The 18,131-nt window shown below is 41.1% G+C and overlaps 1 protein-coding gene across 1 annotated transcript in view; it reads left to right on the forward strand.

The window, feature by feature from the left end:
* Positions 1-18,131, forward strand: part of EYS (eyes shut homolog) — an 884,174-nt gene that overhangs the window by 850,427 nt on the left and 15,616 nt on the right. Inside the window, exon 47 of the mRNA XM_063330257.1 lies at positions 2,882-3,054. Within this exon, the coding sequence (XP_063186327.1) occupies positions 2,882-3,054 (173 nt within the window). The remainder of the gene's footprint in view (positions 1-2,881; positions 3,055-18,131) is intronic.

Genomic DNA, 18,131 nt, shown 5'->3' on the forward strand with positions numbered 1-18,131 from the left:
CAAGAAATAAACAAGAAAAAGGCATTAAATTAAACCATACTTGAACTTTCTATATACAAAAATTACAGCACTTGAAGTGGTGTCTTTTGTTGTATTTCTCTGGGAGCTGTGAATTTGAGAGTTCTTGCTTCCTGCACTGGCTGACTTTGCCATGTATATTCTATGAAGTGCATCCAATTAAGAATCCTTTGCAAAACTAGGGTATTCAAGATTATCCAGTTTCCTCTCGGACACGCTATCAAAGTTGTATATGAAAGCCTTACTATTCTTTCTCCACGTAAAAATCTGTTAGAGAAAAAGTCAGAGATGTTTTGGCACTTGCTCTTGAGAAACTCAAAAGCTGGAGCACAGAAGAATCAATTTAATCCACGTTCTTCAAAAACCCTGAAAATAGGAAAGTATCTTGCAGTGAGATTTAGCTCCTACAACACATAAACTTAGGGTGTCTCCAGGTGTTTAAACCTTGACATTGTATGGCACAGATCCTGGGATAACTTTTATGGTCTTTGTAGGGTGTCTAGAACAAGTCTGCAGTTCTTCCTTCTTATCTGGTAGTTTCACACAGATCTCTCAGATATACCATGGCACGTCAGATGGCACTAAATGCCTGTGTTGAGACAATTGAATGCAGCACCTCATCATTAGAGTCATGCATGTATTGGTTTGTGGGATGGATGGTGCTCCAGTTCCCCTGACTCTTTCAGCTGGATCGCTTCTGATTAGCATGAGCTCGGGCACCTACTCAAAGATCCCATTGCCTAAACTTGAGCATTCAGTGGTCTGTCAGAATCTTGTCTCCCTGGTCTCAAGCTGCCTCTCCCACATACCTCTAGAAAGGCAACTAGAGGCCATCTGGTCTCCCAACGTAACATAAAATTACGTGTCTTGATCTCAGAATGAATCTCACCTCTTATATCTAAAGGAATTCAAGGAGCGTCTGGATGATGCTTTTAGTCATATGATCTGCGAGGAGCAGGGAATTGGACTCGACAATGATTATGGGTCCCTTCCAACTTGAGATATTCAGTGATTCTAAATGGGTCTTTAAATCCCTGAGAGTCAAGGCACTAGAGATGTTGCAAGCCACTGGGTCCTCCTGGCCTGGAAAAACAATAAGCAACCACAACCAAGAAAACAGAGAAAACTAGACCAGCATGGCAGGCCACATGATGGCAAGGATTTGAAATGCTGCCTCTTCCCTTGTATCTGTAGTTTAGGAAATTTTAGATCTAAATTTCTCAATCCCAGTCCAACTTGCTTGGGAGTGTCAAGTAGGAGAGGTTGCATCTATTCATAGACCTTTGCCACTGTAGACCACAGCAAACATGTTCAGCTCTGTGCAAATGATTTTCAACTCATTTAAAAACCTAGCTTTTATTAGGTCCTAAAAGACAAGAATGAAAAGAAACTTAAACAGACATATGCAGACACAAGCAAGGGGAAAGGGAGGAACCTTTGTGTGTGCTGCGCAACAGCAGTACCTTCAGCTCCAAATACCCTTCTTCATAGCCCAAGAAATGGATATTTCTGTTTGCTCACAGGGTGTTAAATTACTTCCCCTTATCAGAAGCTTTCGTGCATCAAAGCATAACATTTATAGCTGAGACAGAAAGCATTCTGATGCTGTCTTTGATGAATTGAGGTGCTTTTGCTTTTCCAAGGTCCTGTCCTCTTTTCCCCTTCATTCCAAATATCACTCTGAAGGGCTGCTTGGCTGTGCTTTCTTTACATGTTGTGGTCTGATCTCAAGGTTTGGTGAAACAGCAGAGTTTCACAGATTCCTTATTATGCTTTGCCCGGAAACAGTGGGCTGATTAATGGAGAAAGTGTAACTCAGTGAGTCTGAAGAAAAATTCAAGATTTTGCACGTACAGAAAAGGACATGGACTAAGAATCAATCAAAGTAGACGAAGTTTCATTCTTAGCCTTGAGAGACAGAACTTCCAGGAAAAGCCAGTAAGTGCTTTTATTCAGGGGAATAATTTTTCCGTCATAAAGTGTCACTAAATCCTAAAACAAAAATAGTTTAGCATGTTTCATTTTAACTATTTTGGAACTTTTTAGTAAGGAGGGAATTTTAGCATCAATTGTATTTAACAATTTGTATAAAATTCATACTAATTTTAGATTTACAGGTTAATGTGATTTTTTTTCTTATATTCTCCTGGCCTGGATGGAAGAAAGGCATAAGGAGTAGTGGACACTAACAATTCCAACGATTCAGTCCGTTTAGAGAATTTGCTTATGGCATAGATTTCCAATCATAGATACATAACACTGATTGCCACCTCTTTCATGGTCAAATCCACTATCCTTTTTTCCATCAAGTGCTTCACCAAACCTACCTCTAATGTGCCGATTATAAGAATTTAGCAAATGAATAATGTCTAAGTGAAAGGCAGTTGCTGACAGACTCCTGTTACTAGCTAAAATTTGGAATTGTTAGCAGTTCCCTGATACTACCATCTGTTTTTATTTTTATGGCTGCTATTCACTGCTTTCCTTTCCCTTTTAATGTCCACTTTGACTCCTCCTGGTTTATGAAGCCAAAGTCTTTTTGAGTTATTTGTAGAGCAAAACACAAAAAAGCTACAAGCTGCCTTTTTTATTTTTTTTAATTTTTTTTTTTACGGGTGCTAATATTGTAGTTCTAAGATTGAAAATAAAATGTTTCCTACTAGGTACGGTTTTCTTTTACAATAAAATAAACATATCAAAAAGTTAAATGAGAAGTTTTGTTACTACACTTTTCTTTTAACCGTTCTGGATCAAATGACTTAATGTAGGTATCCAAACTTGAAAATCTTTGTTATATTGCTACTGACATTTGATTTCTTTAGGTAATAATGTTGCATTCTTTCCTTTCACTTACCCACCACAGCTGTGACTGCCTCACTGGGTGGAAAGGTGCATTTTGCACAGAAACAGTGTCAGTCTGTGAACCAGAGCACCATCCTCCACATCTGTGTAAGCAAGGTGGTACCTGCGTGCCGCTGCCTAAGGGCTACACATGTCACTGTCCCCTTGGAACAACGGGTACATATTGTGAACAAGGTATGTCAAATGGATAGTACGCCGTACGTAGAGTTATGTGATAATAAAAAACACAGTATTTTGTAATATATCAATGAAATGTGACATAGAGACACAAAGTACAAAACAGATTTTATTTAAGGAAGTGGTGCTTCTTTCTGTTGGAAAAATCAAGTAATTTAAAGCTATGAATTGTTAGTGTTTTCTGACTCCGCTTATTTTTAACACCATTTGTTCCTTCAGTTCTTTGAAATCAGTCAACCAAATTCATGAGCAGTGCGGCATTGTCAGAGACTGAGGGGACAGGAAGCATTGCAGAGCAGCGTTATAGTGCTCAGTTCAATTCCAAAGCTCACCATGATGAAGTATGTCGAGAAATACACTTAAGACCTCAGTAGTACACTTCTGAGTACGCTTCAGAAGTAGGAAGCACCTGGGACCTTATCCAATTTCTGCTGACGCTAATGGAGAGGTTCCTGTTGACTTCACCAGCTATTGGGTAGGCACGTACTGAGAATGATGATAAAAGATGCAAACATCACTGTAATGATCTTCAAGTGTCTGTTCTCCTTTGGCTGTCTTCCAGCACGTCACCCTCAAAGTATGTCCTCAGTTTGCCGGTTTTGCATTTCTTACCCTCAAGTATAGGAATCCTTTATCTGTCTGTTCTCTTCTCTGAGAGATTGCACCAACGCATATTCGACAATGTGGATACACAGGTGCTACAAGCTCAGGGCCTTGACCTGTAAGTCTGAAGTGCCTCTCTGTGCAAGGGGTGTAGTACACTCCGCACTCTCTATTCCACAGCTCTTAGATTCTAGTTAATATTGTACAAGCTTATGTTTTCCCTTCGAGAATCTCTCTTTACGTCTTTTGGACAACTCCAGTTTCTGTTAAATAGCTCCCTCGTCAAACTGCCTGCCAAGGTCCAGCCTCCCTCGGTGTGCCTACAGAACGAGCTGCAAGCACAAAACTGACAAGCTGAACTGCATTTGACCTAATTTGCAGTCCTCAGCCTATAGATTGATACAGTTTTAAAATCCCATCACAGAAAGCACTTGCAATTGGTAGGCTCAAATCAAAGAGAATATAGCTTCTGGAAAGCCATTGTTAAATTCTTTATTCCATGTAAGAATGGGCTTGCTCTATTGCCTCTGCTACAACAGCTTTTCAGGGCTCTTTGTATGAACTTTTCAACTTTGAATTCTCATTTCAAGTGATGTTTTCAAAAGTAACGCCATCTGGATTCAGGACACTGATCACCAAGACATGTGCGCATAAAACAGGTGATTAATCAGGTAAACGCTCCCGTGTTCTGTTTTCAGAATAGATTTGGATCTTCTTATGATGGCCACTATTACCGGTACAAATAGCTTATATCTGAGCAACAGAAAATTGTATTTCTTGTAGATTGTCATCCTTTTAGTAATTCCTCCTCCTGGTAAACACATTAGAGGGTTTCTCTCTGTTTTATTTAAAAGCTTTCTTTTTATGAATAGGGACTATGGGTCCTGACCAAACTCTTTGCCCTGCTTTTCACCTTACTCTGGCAGAATAATGAATTATCATGAGATTTTTCAAAGCACAGTTTGCACTTTTAGTGGATGGCAAATTGCTAAAAAACAGCTGCTTATCAAGATTGAATATCTCATCTCTGGATTGATGGTGGTTATTGGAGCCAAAAGAAAAAGAGACAGAGAGCAATGAACAGCCCAAGGGACCAGGAGAGAACGAAGGGAAATTAAATGATGAAGACTAACGAATGTGCAAGAAAGAAGGAAAGAAGTGTGAGAAAAAGACAGAAGAGATTTATGAGGCAAAAAAGCACAGGATAACAAAGAGTAAGAACAAATAGGGCTTTACCGAACTGGTAAATACAGTACAACAGTATGGATTGCGCAAGAACAGGTCAGGTAAAGTGAGTAAATGGGGCAGTAGGGGTAGAACCACAATAATAAGGAAGAGTACTCTGACCACAAATATTAAGGGTACTTAAACATAAACTGTCAATAATGAGGCACTAATTTGCCTGGCAGACACTAAAAATGTTTGTGGTTCTTTATGAACTACGTACATAAGAGACAAAAGTGTACGTGCGGATGAGGACGTAACTGTTCTTAAAGAGTAATGTGATGTGTCCTGCTTAGAGCAGCAACTGAAACCACCAAGGATGCAATGACTATCAGCACAGAGATAAAGTACTTTATGATTAAGCTTTAGAAGTCAGAGCTGCACTGACAAGTGTTTAGTAGTTGGAAAACTGAGAGCAAGAGTAAACCCAGGGAGAGCAAGATCAGTTAAAGAACACAGTTTTAATGGCTCATACAGCCTGAATTCACAGGTAGGCAGCACACTGGTGACTGAGGTGCAGTAGGAAGATATCTATGAAATTTGACACCTACTTTGGAAAGGCAAGCATCCATAAGGAGCAGTAGGAAGAGAAGTTGGAAATTAGATCTGAATGGGTCCAAGGAACAAAGCCTTGTCAGGCAAGGCAAAGTAATACATTCATTTTAGAATAGTTTAAAGCTCCGCGTCTTGGGTGTAACTGTGTTGGCCAAACCCATTAACGGTCGTAAGACAGGCTGGTTCTTCAAGTGTGTTAAGTTTCTAGAGATAACACTGATGTAAACAAACAAAACAATTATTAAGTTATACTGCCAGAAATAAAAGTGGATGTAATGAAATGGGAAGGAAATGGAAAATTTATGCAGGAGTCTTTTTGACTTAATGCTAACGTTGCATCCAGACTCAGACTATTTCTAAGACTGTTCATGACAGTTCTGTTCCACTGGTTTGAAAAGGTCACAATTGTAACAGCAACACAGGAAAACCAGCCCAAATCCTGAAGTGCATAAATGGCAACCAAACATTGCCAAGATCTGGCATAGTCTTAATTCGTAGTTAGCACTCCCTTAACAAGGATTAGGAATTCAGGGGAAGTAGTTTATCTAGATTTTTTTTTAAGTAGTTATGTTTTCCCGGACACCAAAATACGATGTTAATAAAATATTTTGTTCATTTGACTTAAAGTTTGCGACTGAAGTACCAGAGAACTCTAATTTCTCTTCTCATGTAATTTGGTGTAGTTACTTCATTAACACACAATGTTAAAAACCAACAAGAGGTTCCAGCTCTTTGTCTGGAAGAGTCTACTGTATGGCTTTGAATACTGAATTCAAGCTTACTCCATTTGGCCCACTGAATACCTTTATAACTAGATATCTGAAAGGGTGTCTGAAGAGGGAGAAACCTCTAAGGACCTGGTTGTTTCAGCTCTCCTGCAAGTATATTGTAGACATACTGGCTTCAGTGTGATTACTACTGTGAGAAAAAGTGGCCAAGATCAAGTGTCAAGAGTGATTCTTCCTGGGGAAGAAGCAACAGTGGAAAACCCTTTTGCTGCAGATAGTTTGATTTATAGGACATCATTATTATATATGTGAACACAATATCTTTTTCATAACAAGTAATTATTAAGAGATGTGAACATTAAAAATGCAGACATGTTACTGATAGTGACTGTCTGCAATTATATTCTAATCTCTACTAAGTTGTATCTCAGAAGCTTATTCCTCTTGCAAGAACAGTGTCTCTGTGTGAAGCCAGTAATCCTGTCTCTAGCAGTGGCCAATAATGAAGGTTTAGAGAAAAGCTGAACACAGCAACTATATATGACATCTCCATAAGCAGTTTTCTAGCATCCAAACATTTGTGTCTTAGCTTTTCCTTTTTTATATTGCCATTTGTTTTGATGGATTAAATCAAGTCTCTCATCTAAGTGATAAACAGTATCACTTAAGGCAGTGGAAAACTTGAACAACAATAAATTTGGAGTCAGTGGAGTTCCTCTGACATTCTGTTAAGCATTGAGATATATTTCCACATAAGCTAGAATTTCTCTAGATACTAGGTGGGCTTTAAACTGAAGAACTGGGGAATTGGGGTCCAAAATGGCAATGCTAATGCCATCACATCCAACTGGGGAATAAGCTAGGTCAACAAGAACTGTGTCAAATGTTCCTTAGCTGCCTCCCACAATGAAATCCAGAAGGCCAACAAGGGTGTGCCTACCTGTGGTGGATCCTCTTGCACCCCTCCAGGGAAACCTGCATGCTTGATTACCTCTCTGAAATGCCTGTACACCAACACACGCAGCATGGGGAGTAATCTGTAAGAATTAGAGATCTGTGTGTGGTCACAGGGCCATGATTTCATTGCAATTACAGAGACATGGTGGGATAGCTTGCATGACTGGAATGCTGTCATGGATGGCTATGTACTTTTTAGGGAAGAGAGGCCAGCAAGACAAGCTGGTGGAGTTGCTCTTTATGTGAGAGAGCAACTGGAATGTATCAAGTTCTGCCTAGGGGTGGATGAAGAACATGTTGAGAACTTATGGGTAAGAATTAAGGGGCAGGCTAATATGGGTGACGCTGTTGTGAGCGTTTGCTGCAGGACACCTGATCAGGAAGAGGAAGTCGATGAGGCCTACTACAGACAGCTGAAAGTAGCCTCACAGGCCCTGGTTCTCATGGAGGACTTCAACCATCCTGATACTTGCTGGAAAGGCAACACAGCACAGGCACACACAGTCCGGGAGGTTTCTGCAGAGCACTGATGATAACTTTTTGAGGCAGGTGATGGAGGACCCAGCAAGGAGAGGTGTGCTGCTGGACGGGGTACTAACAAACAAAGAAGGGCTGGTTGTGGGTGTGAAGGTTGGGGGCACCCTGAGATGGTGGAGTTCAGGATCCTGTATAGAAGAAGCAGGGCAAAAAGTAGGATTGCAATCCTGGACTTCAGGAGAGCTAAATTTAGCCTCTTCAAAGACTTACTTGGAGGAATCCCATGGGTTAGGGCTCTAGAAGGTAGGGGGGTCCAAGAGAGATGGTTAATATTCAAGCACCACTTCCTCCAAGCTCAAGATTGGTGCACCCCTAGGAGTAAGAAATCAAGCAAAGGAGGCAGGAAACCTGCATGGATGAGCAAGGAGCTTCTGGAAAAACTCAAATGGAAGAAGGAAGTTTACAGAATGTGGAAAAAGGCAGTGGCCACTTGGGAGGAATACAGGGAAGTTGTCAGAGTCTGCAGAGATGCAACGAGGAAGGCTAGGGCCCACTGGGAATTAAATCTGGCAGGGGATGTCAAGGACAACAAGAAGGGCTTCTTCAAGTACATCAGTAGCAAAAGGAAGACTAGGGAAAATGCGGGCCTGCTGCTGAATGAGGTAGGTGCCTTGGTGATGGAGGATACAGAGAAGGCAGAGTTACTGAATGCCTTCTTTGCTTCAGTCTTTAATGCTAAGGCCGGTCCTCAGGAATCCCAGACCCTGGAGGTAAGACAAAAAGTCTGGAGAAAGGAGGAGGATCAGGTGGAGATCATTTCGGCAAACTCGACACCCACAGATCTATGGGCCCCAATGGGATGTACCCACAGTTGCTGAGGGAGCTGGCAGATGTTATTGTGAAGCCGCTCTCCCATCATCTTTGAAAGGTCATGGAGAACAGGAGACATCCCCGAGGACTGGAGGAAAGCCAATGTAACTCTCGTCTTTAAAATGGGCAAGAAGGAGGACCCAGGAAACTACAGGCCAGTCAGCCTCACCTCCATCTCTGGAAAGGTGATGGAACAGCTCATTCTGGATGTCCTCTCTAAGGATGTGGAGGAAAAGGTTCTTATTGGGAGTGCTCAACATGGATTCACCAAGGGGAAATCATGCTTGACCAGTCTGAGAGCCTTCTATGATGGACTGGTTGGCTGGGTGGATGAGGGGAGAGCGGTGGATGTTGTCTACCTCAACTTATGAAGGCTTTTGACACTGTCTCCCATAACATCCTCATAGGCAAGCTTAGGAAGTGTGGGTTAGGTGAGTGGACAGTGAAGTGGATTGAGAACTTGCTGAATGGCTTGTGATCAGCAGTGCAGAGTCCAGTTGGAGGCCTGTAACTAGCGGTGTTCCCTAGGGGTCAGTATTGGGTCCAGTCTCATTCAACATAGTCATCATCGACCTGGATGAGGGGACAGCCTGTACCCTCAGCAAGTTTGCTGATGATACAAAACTGGGAGGAGTGGCTGACACACCAAAAGGCTCTCTCAGTGAGACCTGGATAGGCTAGAGAGTTGGGCAGAGAGGAACCTAATGAAGTTCAACAAAGGGAAGCGTAGGGTCCTGCACCTGGGGAGCAATAACCCCATGCAGTGGTACAGGTTAGGGGCTGACCTGGTGGAAAGCAGCTCTATGGAGAAGGACCTGGGATTCCTGGTGGACAACAAGTTGAACATGAGCCAGCAATGTGCCCTTGTGGCCAAAAAGGCCAATGGTCTCCTGAGGTGCATTAAAAAGAGCATGGCCAGCAGGTTGAGGGAGGTCATCCTCCCCCTCTACTCTGCCCTGGTGAGGCCACATCTGGAGTACTGTGTCCAGTTCTGGGCTCCCTGGTTCAAGAGTGACAGGGAACTACTGGAGAGAGTCCAGCGGAGGGCTATGAAGATGATCAAGGGACTGGAGCATCTCTCCAGGAAAGGCTGAGACACCTGGGTCTGTTTAGCCTGGAGAAGAGAAGACTGAGAGGGAATCTCATCAATGTTTATAAATATCTAAAGGGCGGGTGTCAAGAGGATGGGGCCAGACTCTTTTCAGTGGTGCCCAGTGGGCAATGGAACAAGGGACAATGGGCACAAATTGGAACACAGGACATTTTGTCTGAACATGAGGAAAAAACTTCTTTACTAAGGGTGACGGAGCACTGGAACAGGCTGCTCAGAGAGGCCGTGGAGTCTCTGTAGATATTTAAAACCCACCTGAACTCGTTCCTGTGCAGCCTGCTCTAGGTGAACCTGCTTTGGCAGTGGGGATGGACTAGGAAATCTCCAAGGTTCCTTCAAACCCCTACCATTCTGTGATTCTGTGACTCTGTGATTAAGCACATGAAATTTATGTCCTAGAAAATAGACTTGATTTTGCAGAGGAATGAAGAAGACCTATAATTTCAGATTAGTTAATTATTAGATTTCACAGACCTGATAATACTGTCATTTAAGGGGACAGCAATGCAATATTTGAAAGATTCTATAGATGGCAGTATTGGAGAAGAATTGCCAGTGGCTAAAATAAGCATGGTTTTCATCACAATATTTCTATACGTTTTAAATTACTCAGCAGTTTTCTTCAGCAGGATTAGTTTGTGCCACATACTTTCATAAAAATCTATTAAAATAATTTTTCTTGAATTCAAGGCATCATAATGGAATGCTACTACCCTTTTCACAAAGAAATAAGTTAATAAATAGGTTTCTTCGACTATATATTAGTCTCTGAATTCCATAGCTACACATACTGCCTGTCAACGTACAGCTCTTGAAGATAAGATAGCAAATGTAAAGAGGTTTTCATCGTTCTGTCCTCAATTTAGTGAGATACTTGTCAAGCAATAAAGCCATTTCCTTGATGAACAAATGGCAAACAACTTCCTTTGGCCATGTTTATCGGCACAAGTCAACTTTCTAGATATTATTCTGATGACAAATTCAATTGTTCTGATACAAAAATACGGCAAATTTGTGAAAATACATGATAAACTGACAGAAAAGAAAAAAGTAACAACAATTCTGTAACTATTTAATCCATCTTCATAGTCATGAGGAAAGAAACTGACTTTTGGAATAATTTTTACTATAAAAATCTTTTTCTTTCTACATAGTCTAGAATGTTACTTGGTGTATTTTGACTGCTATTGTAAGACAAATTAATTCACAGTATGATTTAGCTCAAGACTCTTAGACAAGACACCTTACGTACAAACACTCCAGCACACATGCATGCATGTGCTGGATTTATCTGACGATGCACTTAGACTTGCTGATTTAATGCACAAACTGTTTAATAGTTATTATTTGGAAATTTGTGGGCTCACTTTAACCATTCAAAGGACAACCACAGGCACTTACTAGCTTGTTGTCTTGAGTCACAGTGACCACTGTGTTCTCTTATTCATTTAAGCAACACTGGTCCCCTCAAGCTTTCTGCTCCATTATCATTTTTTTAAACCTTGTGGCAACATGAGAAAATCTTTAAATAGTATCTATAGCAGTCATGTCCTATAAGGATAAAAGGTGCTGTTAAAGTTTTACCTAAAAAGCAATCTAAACTTTCAGCTATATCAGTAACAGCCCAGTAAATTCAATATTCATGGTAGGCACAAGAAAACATGCATTTTTAATATTTATCTGTATAATTTAAAATGTCAGGTAGAATAAAGTGAGTTGCCTGCTTAAATACATGCCATGGATTTATCGTATATAAACCCAAGCAGAAGTCATGCATGACGAAATGAAGGAATTGATATGCAGTACAACAGTAATGCCCTCCGCACCCGGCCAGCCGTGAGTGACACGACGTCTCAATAAAAATTCAATCATGCACTTACCGTTCGCTCCAGTTACCCATTTGAATAAGAACAAGATACAGCCAGCTGACGAGCACTTAGCAGGATGGCTCTGGAATTATTTTCAGACTTGCTCTACGAGCATGAATGATTTGCTGAAGATATGCTGGTCACCTTATTTTGTGAAGGTGTTCAGAGTTAGAAACTGTCAAGGGCAGGAACTGGTTTTAAAGGCAAGGCACCTAGATTTAAGTATCTGCATGTGAGTTCCCATTATGGTTAATGAACATCTAGTCAGTGAAGCTATTTAGCTGAAAAGTTTTTCTAAATGTAGATGCTTAGTGCTGTTTGAGATGCCCTGGCAGTCAAACTTGTCTCCAAAAGCATCCAGACAGGGCTCACAGATATGGCACAAGATCTGTTGGACACCTGTGCCTTTCTGGAATGGCAATAGAGGTTGTGAAAGGCAACCTAGAAGGTACCTTTGCCTTACTTGGAAGGCAAGGCAATAGAAGGTGTGAAAAAATAACAGTAGGTACCTACATCTGGGAAACTGAATGGAGCCTTGGAGAAGGCCACTTCAGGATAAGGTGACTCTCTTTCTAGATCTGTTGACTGTGTTGCATTGTGATGCTATTCAGTTGCCTGAAAATAGGCTCTGGCTACACACTGCCATACATGCCTCACAGCTTCCAGCTGCCAACTGCAGGTGTCCTGTGTTGCTGTCATACCAGCCAGGCCCACATGGACGGCCTGGATATGCTAAAGCATCTCAGTGGCAAGTGACAAACATGTTTAAGCAACTGAATCCTGTCTTATGTCATAGTTGACCATAATGGGTATTTTCATGCCTATAAATAATGTGTGTAGACGGCTAAATATAAGTGTCTCAATGCCAAAATTAATCCCTCCAATCATATAGTAATCTATTTCCCTGATTTAATTACTCTCAAACCAATATGCAGAACACCAGCTTGCTTATACTCTAGTCCTCCTCAAAGCACACCTGCACTGTTGTCAGACTAAATCCAGTCCAAGATACGAGTAAGTGAAGATCTCAATTTGAAACTAGATTAACGAAGTCTTAGATACTTCATTCTTTTCCAATCGCTTTGTCAGACTTCACTGAGATACTCACAGTCACGCTCAGTGCCTTAGTCTTCAGAGGGCTGAAGGCTTCCAGTCCAGAAGTGGTCCCAGTGAGGGAATCTCAGACTGGTTCTTACTTCTTGCAGGTTTCATCTTGAAAGCATCTTAAAAGCATTTCAATACCTAGAACAAGCTTACTAACACAGCCAGGCATGGATTAAACATTTGTAGACTTTGTTTGTATCACATTTTCCTAATTGCTTAGTGATTAAGCTTTCTTTTTCACTATCATGAGGTAAATACTTGAACCCGTATCTGTCACGTCCTCAAAGAATATGATGACCACTGAGCGATTGTGTATGTAAGGTTTTCTTTTTTTTTCCTTTTTTTTTTTTCTTCTTGTTTACTGAAATATTCATGGGACAGAAGAATCAAAAACTATCCATATCTTGGCTGTAATATCCATATCTTCAGATGCAGGAGAATCAGGTTCAGATTTCTGGTCCAATTGATTTCTTGGTAGTGAGGTTTCATAGCCGCTCTCAGTACAATTTTCTGGCTCACATGACTTATTCTTAGGCATTCTTCTCTTAATATGTGTCGTGCTGAAAGACAGAGATCTACTGTTTTGACTTTGGCTAGTAATAGCTATTTTAGGCTTTGGAAAACCAGAGATCTCTTTAGGGATTTAGCCATATGCTCCTAGATGTTACTTCTTAGCTAATTAGGCCTCTAATTAGCTAGCAGTAGAGATTACAACTCCACTGCAACAAAACCAAACAGAACTGTAGACTTCACTTACAAAATTATGATCTTTTGCTCCAGTATTGCTCAAAATAATGATTGCCTCAGTCTCTCCTCCTCAGGGGCAGCAAGGATTACTAATGGCTTCAGGTCTGGCAAAATTACAGCTTTCATAAGTACATTGTTCTAAAGTTGTGTTAATAATCGATACTTTTGTTAACATGCTGTACTCGTTACTGCACTAAAATGAAAGTCGTACTATCTTTTTTTTTGTATACGTGAATTCGGTTATAAGTTACAAGAAGTTAGCTCTTCAAAGATTAAATAAAAAGTGCTGATTCAACAGAAAAATACATTTCCATTTAGATAAGGTGAAATTATTTATTTTCAGTTTTTCCAGGTATTTACACAGAAAAAAAACATGTCTGTGCAATATCAGTAACCTTTGAGGTACCAGCTTAAGCAAATTGGATCTCAATATGAGGATTTCCATACAGCCAGACTTGTCATTGTTTTCCAAAATGAAAGAAGCGACTGGTGGAGCTGCTCACTCTCTCTCTATGAAGGGCTGAAACCACTGAAGATTTCTGACTGTGGAGTTTAAAGCTTTCAGGCAGGTGTTTATTGCTGACGAGCTGTTGCACCGTATGTGCCAGGGCCCTCGGCACATGCCACCGCCGCTTCCTGAGAGTTTCTCTGCATGGTCTCAGAGCCAGGCTAGAGGTGGGGCTGGTGTCTGGTCTCGAAGATAGCTCTGCTGAGAAGCTCCAGCAGGAGCTTCCTCCTGCATTGCTCGGGGCACCCTTTATAATAGAGGCTCCTGCCCTTGCTCCCTCTCTGAACTGCACTGCAGCAGCATCACATCCATGCCTTGCCCGGCCATGTTGATCTGCACCTGGACTCTGACCCACAGACTGACTTGCAGGCTTGACCTTAACACCCGTCTTATCGCTGTGGATCACCACCTGGTGATCTGGCCTCTGGAGTTGACCTGGCTGCTCCCCCCGCGCCTGTCCTGCTCACTTCACTGCGGGCAGGGCTCTGGCTGGAGATACCTTTGCCCTGCCAGCCATGTTAGATCACTCCTGGCCCCTGGCTCCCAGCCCTCGCCACTCCCTGACAGTAATCCTGGCTTCTAACACCACCAAAATTAAACAGATACTGGGACAAAACTATGGTTTGTGGTCAGGACAGTAGATTAATGGTGATAAGCAACAGAGTTCTATGAAAAATCTTGTCTGCTAGATTTCGTTGCAGAAAAGTATTTGAGAGAAGAAAAGCAAACTGATACAGCTGGTTAGTATCACAGGCTGACCCATCCATCCAAACCATGATGTTTTGCCTTCCTCCAGTCATCAGGAACTTCCTGCGATCACCATGACCTTTCAGAGATTATTGATAGGAAACAGTCTCATGGTGATACTTGCATCTCCCTCAGCACTCACTGCATCCTGGCTGGTGCCCTGCCCATGTGTATGTCTGATGGGCCGATGAGCTCCAAAATTCTTCCTCTGCCGTAGATGTTTCACTTCCTCAAGGCTCAGCTACCAGGCTCAGGGATGCTTAATCAGGTTTTACCAAGTAAAAAATAAGCCAAACAAGGCTTTGAGTATTTTGGCTTTTTCCGCGTCCTTTGTCGCTAGGTCCCCACTCCTTTGAGGAGTAGCCTCACATTTTCTTTTGTCTTCTTGTTGGAAGCCCTTCTTGTTTCCTTTCACATCCCTTGCCAGTTTCACCCCCTGCTGAGTTCGGACTCCTAACTCCATCCCTGTTCAACTTGGGTGCTGGCTCTCTACTCCTGCTGGGTAGCCCATCCCTGTTCCACAGTCTCTGTGCTTCCGTCTTGGAGTTTGAGCTCAGTTTTCTCATGTTTTGCTTTTCCACTGCAAGTTTCGTTGACGTGCTGAAGAGCAAAATGGGCTTGCTGAAAGTTTTGAGGCAACAAGCTACTTGAAGAAGCTATCAAAATGTAATGCCATCAAAACATAGACTGGGGTGCGTACGAGCATTTCTACTTCACTGGTGGGAGTTGAGCTGCAAGAACAACCTAGAAAGCTTTGTTGAATAGTGTGTGTGAGCGTTACAGGGCTGCTCAAATGAGGCTAGCAGGAGGAACCTGAAAGATATTAACGCATAATAGAGAAAAAGAAAAGCACACTTCAGCAGTAGTACTTGCAGGAACTTTGTGTTCCCATAGCTCTAACTGGTCTATTGGGATTTAGAGCTTCCCTTGGCATCATTTAGAAATGTATCGTTTCATCAGCTACTAGTACTTAGCTTAGAAAAGTGAGTCATTAATCAGACACAGAACAGAAATGTTTTCTTAAATGCCTGTTGTGCTTACAAAGCACCACATGATGCTGAGCGCACTAGTGAGTAATGTAGTAGTTACACGGCACAAGTCCTACAAATTTAGCTTATAGGACTGGCAAAGGCATCCATTCACCTCAATTGTTTTAGCAAAGATTTTCTCTGGAGTAAGCATGTGTAATACAGGAACTGTCTTGTGTAGGTTTAGCCAAGCTTCTTATTTTCTTATCGTAGGTGAGGAAAAAAAAAGTTTGTTGCCAAGGAAACAACAGTAAAGTACCTCAGCATTTGACATCACGTGTTAGTTTTGCATATGCCTGCCATAAAAGCAAACTGAAAAGCTTAAATTGTCTTATTCCTCACCTTAAAAGTTTGTCTATCTATAGATGCAATTTTGGAAAAATGAAATTTTACAGTGATCATCTCTGTGCACTGCAGTGAAGTATTCTGTTCTGAGATACGGGTGCACATTTCCATGTATCTGTCAAGTCAGATCTCTACCATGCATATAATCAGTACTTAAGGGATCTACAGATAATTTACAAGCAAATTAGACGTCATTCTAGTACTTCCTATAGTTAGTCCTGCTGCATTGTGGCAAAATATGTCATTTTCTGACATTTGTTCAGATATATTTATTGGGAAGAAAACCAATTTTTTTAGCAAAATGGGAATAAAATATTTGCATCTTGGAAGTTTTAGAATGAAATATATTAAGTAGAATATTGTATTTTATATCTATAAATCAGTATGATACCTCCTTTCTAAAGCATTCTGACATCTGCTGCTGAATATGCGCGTGTTAGTTTTTAATACTGTGTTTGTAATGTAAAGCCATGGATTTAATTCATTCTCTGAGCGATACTATAAAAATTGCCTTTTTTCATCCTTGTTTTCTCTCCCTGCACCACGGCTTTTTATCATAGCAATCTTCCTTTCATACGCCTTCCAATGGTAAGCAACGTAGCACTTCAGTCCTGCTGCAGCTGAACGTTTTGCTTTCACAGTAGTCATTGTCTGTGCTTCCTTCATAAGCAGTAAAGAATTAAGTACATTGACAAAGCGAAACTGAACCTGACACGAAGACTTTCAGGTGCCTCATTGTACAGTTCACCTGGTACAACCTTTTAAGCAGCAGCATATTTTAATATAAGATTGACTGCTGTGGCACAGTTCCTCCATATGGAAGTCTCGCTGTGCAAAAATTTGCTAAGAGAAGACTGACGTCCAAATGATGCATAAAGCAAAAATGTCTGTGTACAAAATTAATTATTATTTCTGAGTGATTTTTAAATATGAAGACATCGTTATAGGGATTACAACTTTAGCTAGTAATGGAGAACATTCTCTCTTACCTACTAAAAAAAAATACAAGAACCTAAAATTCCATATGAAAATTATGAAGTATACCTTTTGTACCTGATGATAGTGTTTGTAAGTTTTAATGAAATAAATTACATCGCCTTGTCTGTTTAGCAAGTTTTATTACTATTTATCTTCCAGGGTAATAGCTACTCTTAAAAGTATTTTTATTTCTGTCAGCTTTTAAGTGTAGATGCCAGGAACTTTGCATTTCTGATATTCTGTAATATATTACTGCAGACACTGCATAGCCTTGATATCATAACAGCTGTTACGATGCTTAGGATGGGAGTGATTTGTTAACGCAGTGTGTTTGCATGAGAATATATACGGAGGTTGAATAACAATATGGCTCATCAGAAATAACAATCAATCAGGCTCATCAAAAGCCTGATTCTGATCGTTCAAGCATTTCATAAATCCATTATAATTGATATTCCAGAGATGTAAACTTACTTTTCGACCTACTGAGAATTTGCGAGGTTAAATCCGTGCACCTTCCTCAGAAGTATTAACTGCAATCTGGGGGGGGGGGGGGGGGGGAATGAACAAAAAGGCCGGCTGTGTTGTTATTACCCATTTAAGAGTCATCCTCAAGTCATTACGCTGATAACAGGTTGGAGATCTGGATCTTGTATAACGGTGCATCTGTCTGCTGGACGCAGTCCACCTTGAGTCCTATTCTGAGAGAGGCCGTGTGACAAATAGACTAATTACAGAGTCTTGCAGCACGCTGACTGTGTACCCAGCTAATAACTGCAGCCCATCTGCGGTAAGCAGTACGAGGTGCAACTGGATGGCAAGTGGATTCAGGAGCAGATGCTATGCAGAAAACTTGAGTGTGGAAAGACCGCATAAGGTGGCCTAGGAATGCACCACGGGGACATCTTGAATGTAGATCTGACTGAAAGCAAGTTACTATAAAACTGTGAAACTGGGAGCACCAAAATATGGCCTGTTATAACAGGAACAGCATAGATTCAGCAGGAAAACTGTGAAAAGTGAGGGGAGCAGCACTTACGGTTCAGGCATTCAGTGCTGCTGCTAAGTAAGTAGTAAAAAGAGTCTAAACGTAACACACCGGTCTAAATGTACCCTGCACATCTAAATAGCTTGACTTATTGCAGTAAACCCACAAATACGGCAAACTAACAATCAAACGATAATGAATGATCTAATAATTAACATAATTATACCTCAAATATG

The sequence above is a fragment of the Chroicocephalus ridibundus genome, chromosome 3 (assembly GCF_963924245.1).
Source record: "Chroicocephalus ridibundus chromosome 3, bChrRid1.1, whole genome shotgun sequence".
Classification (NCBI taxonomy): domain Eukaryota; kingdom Metazoa; phylum Chordata; class Aves; order Charadriiformes; family Laridae; genus Chroicocephalus; species Chroicocephalus ridibundus.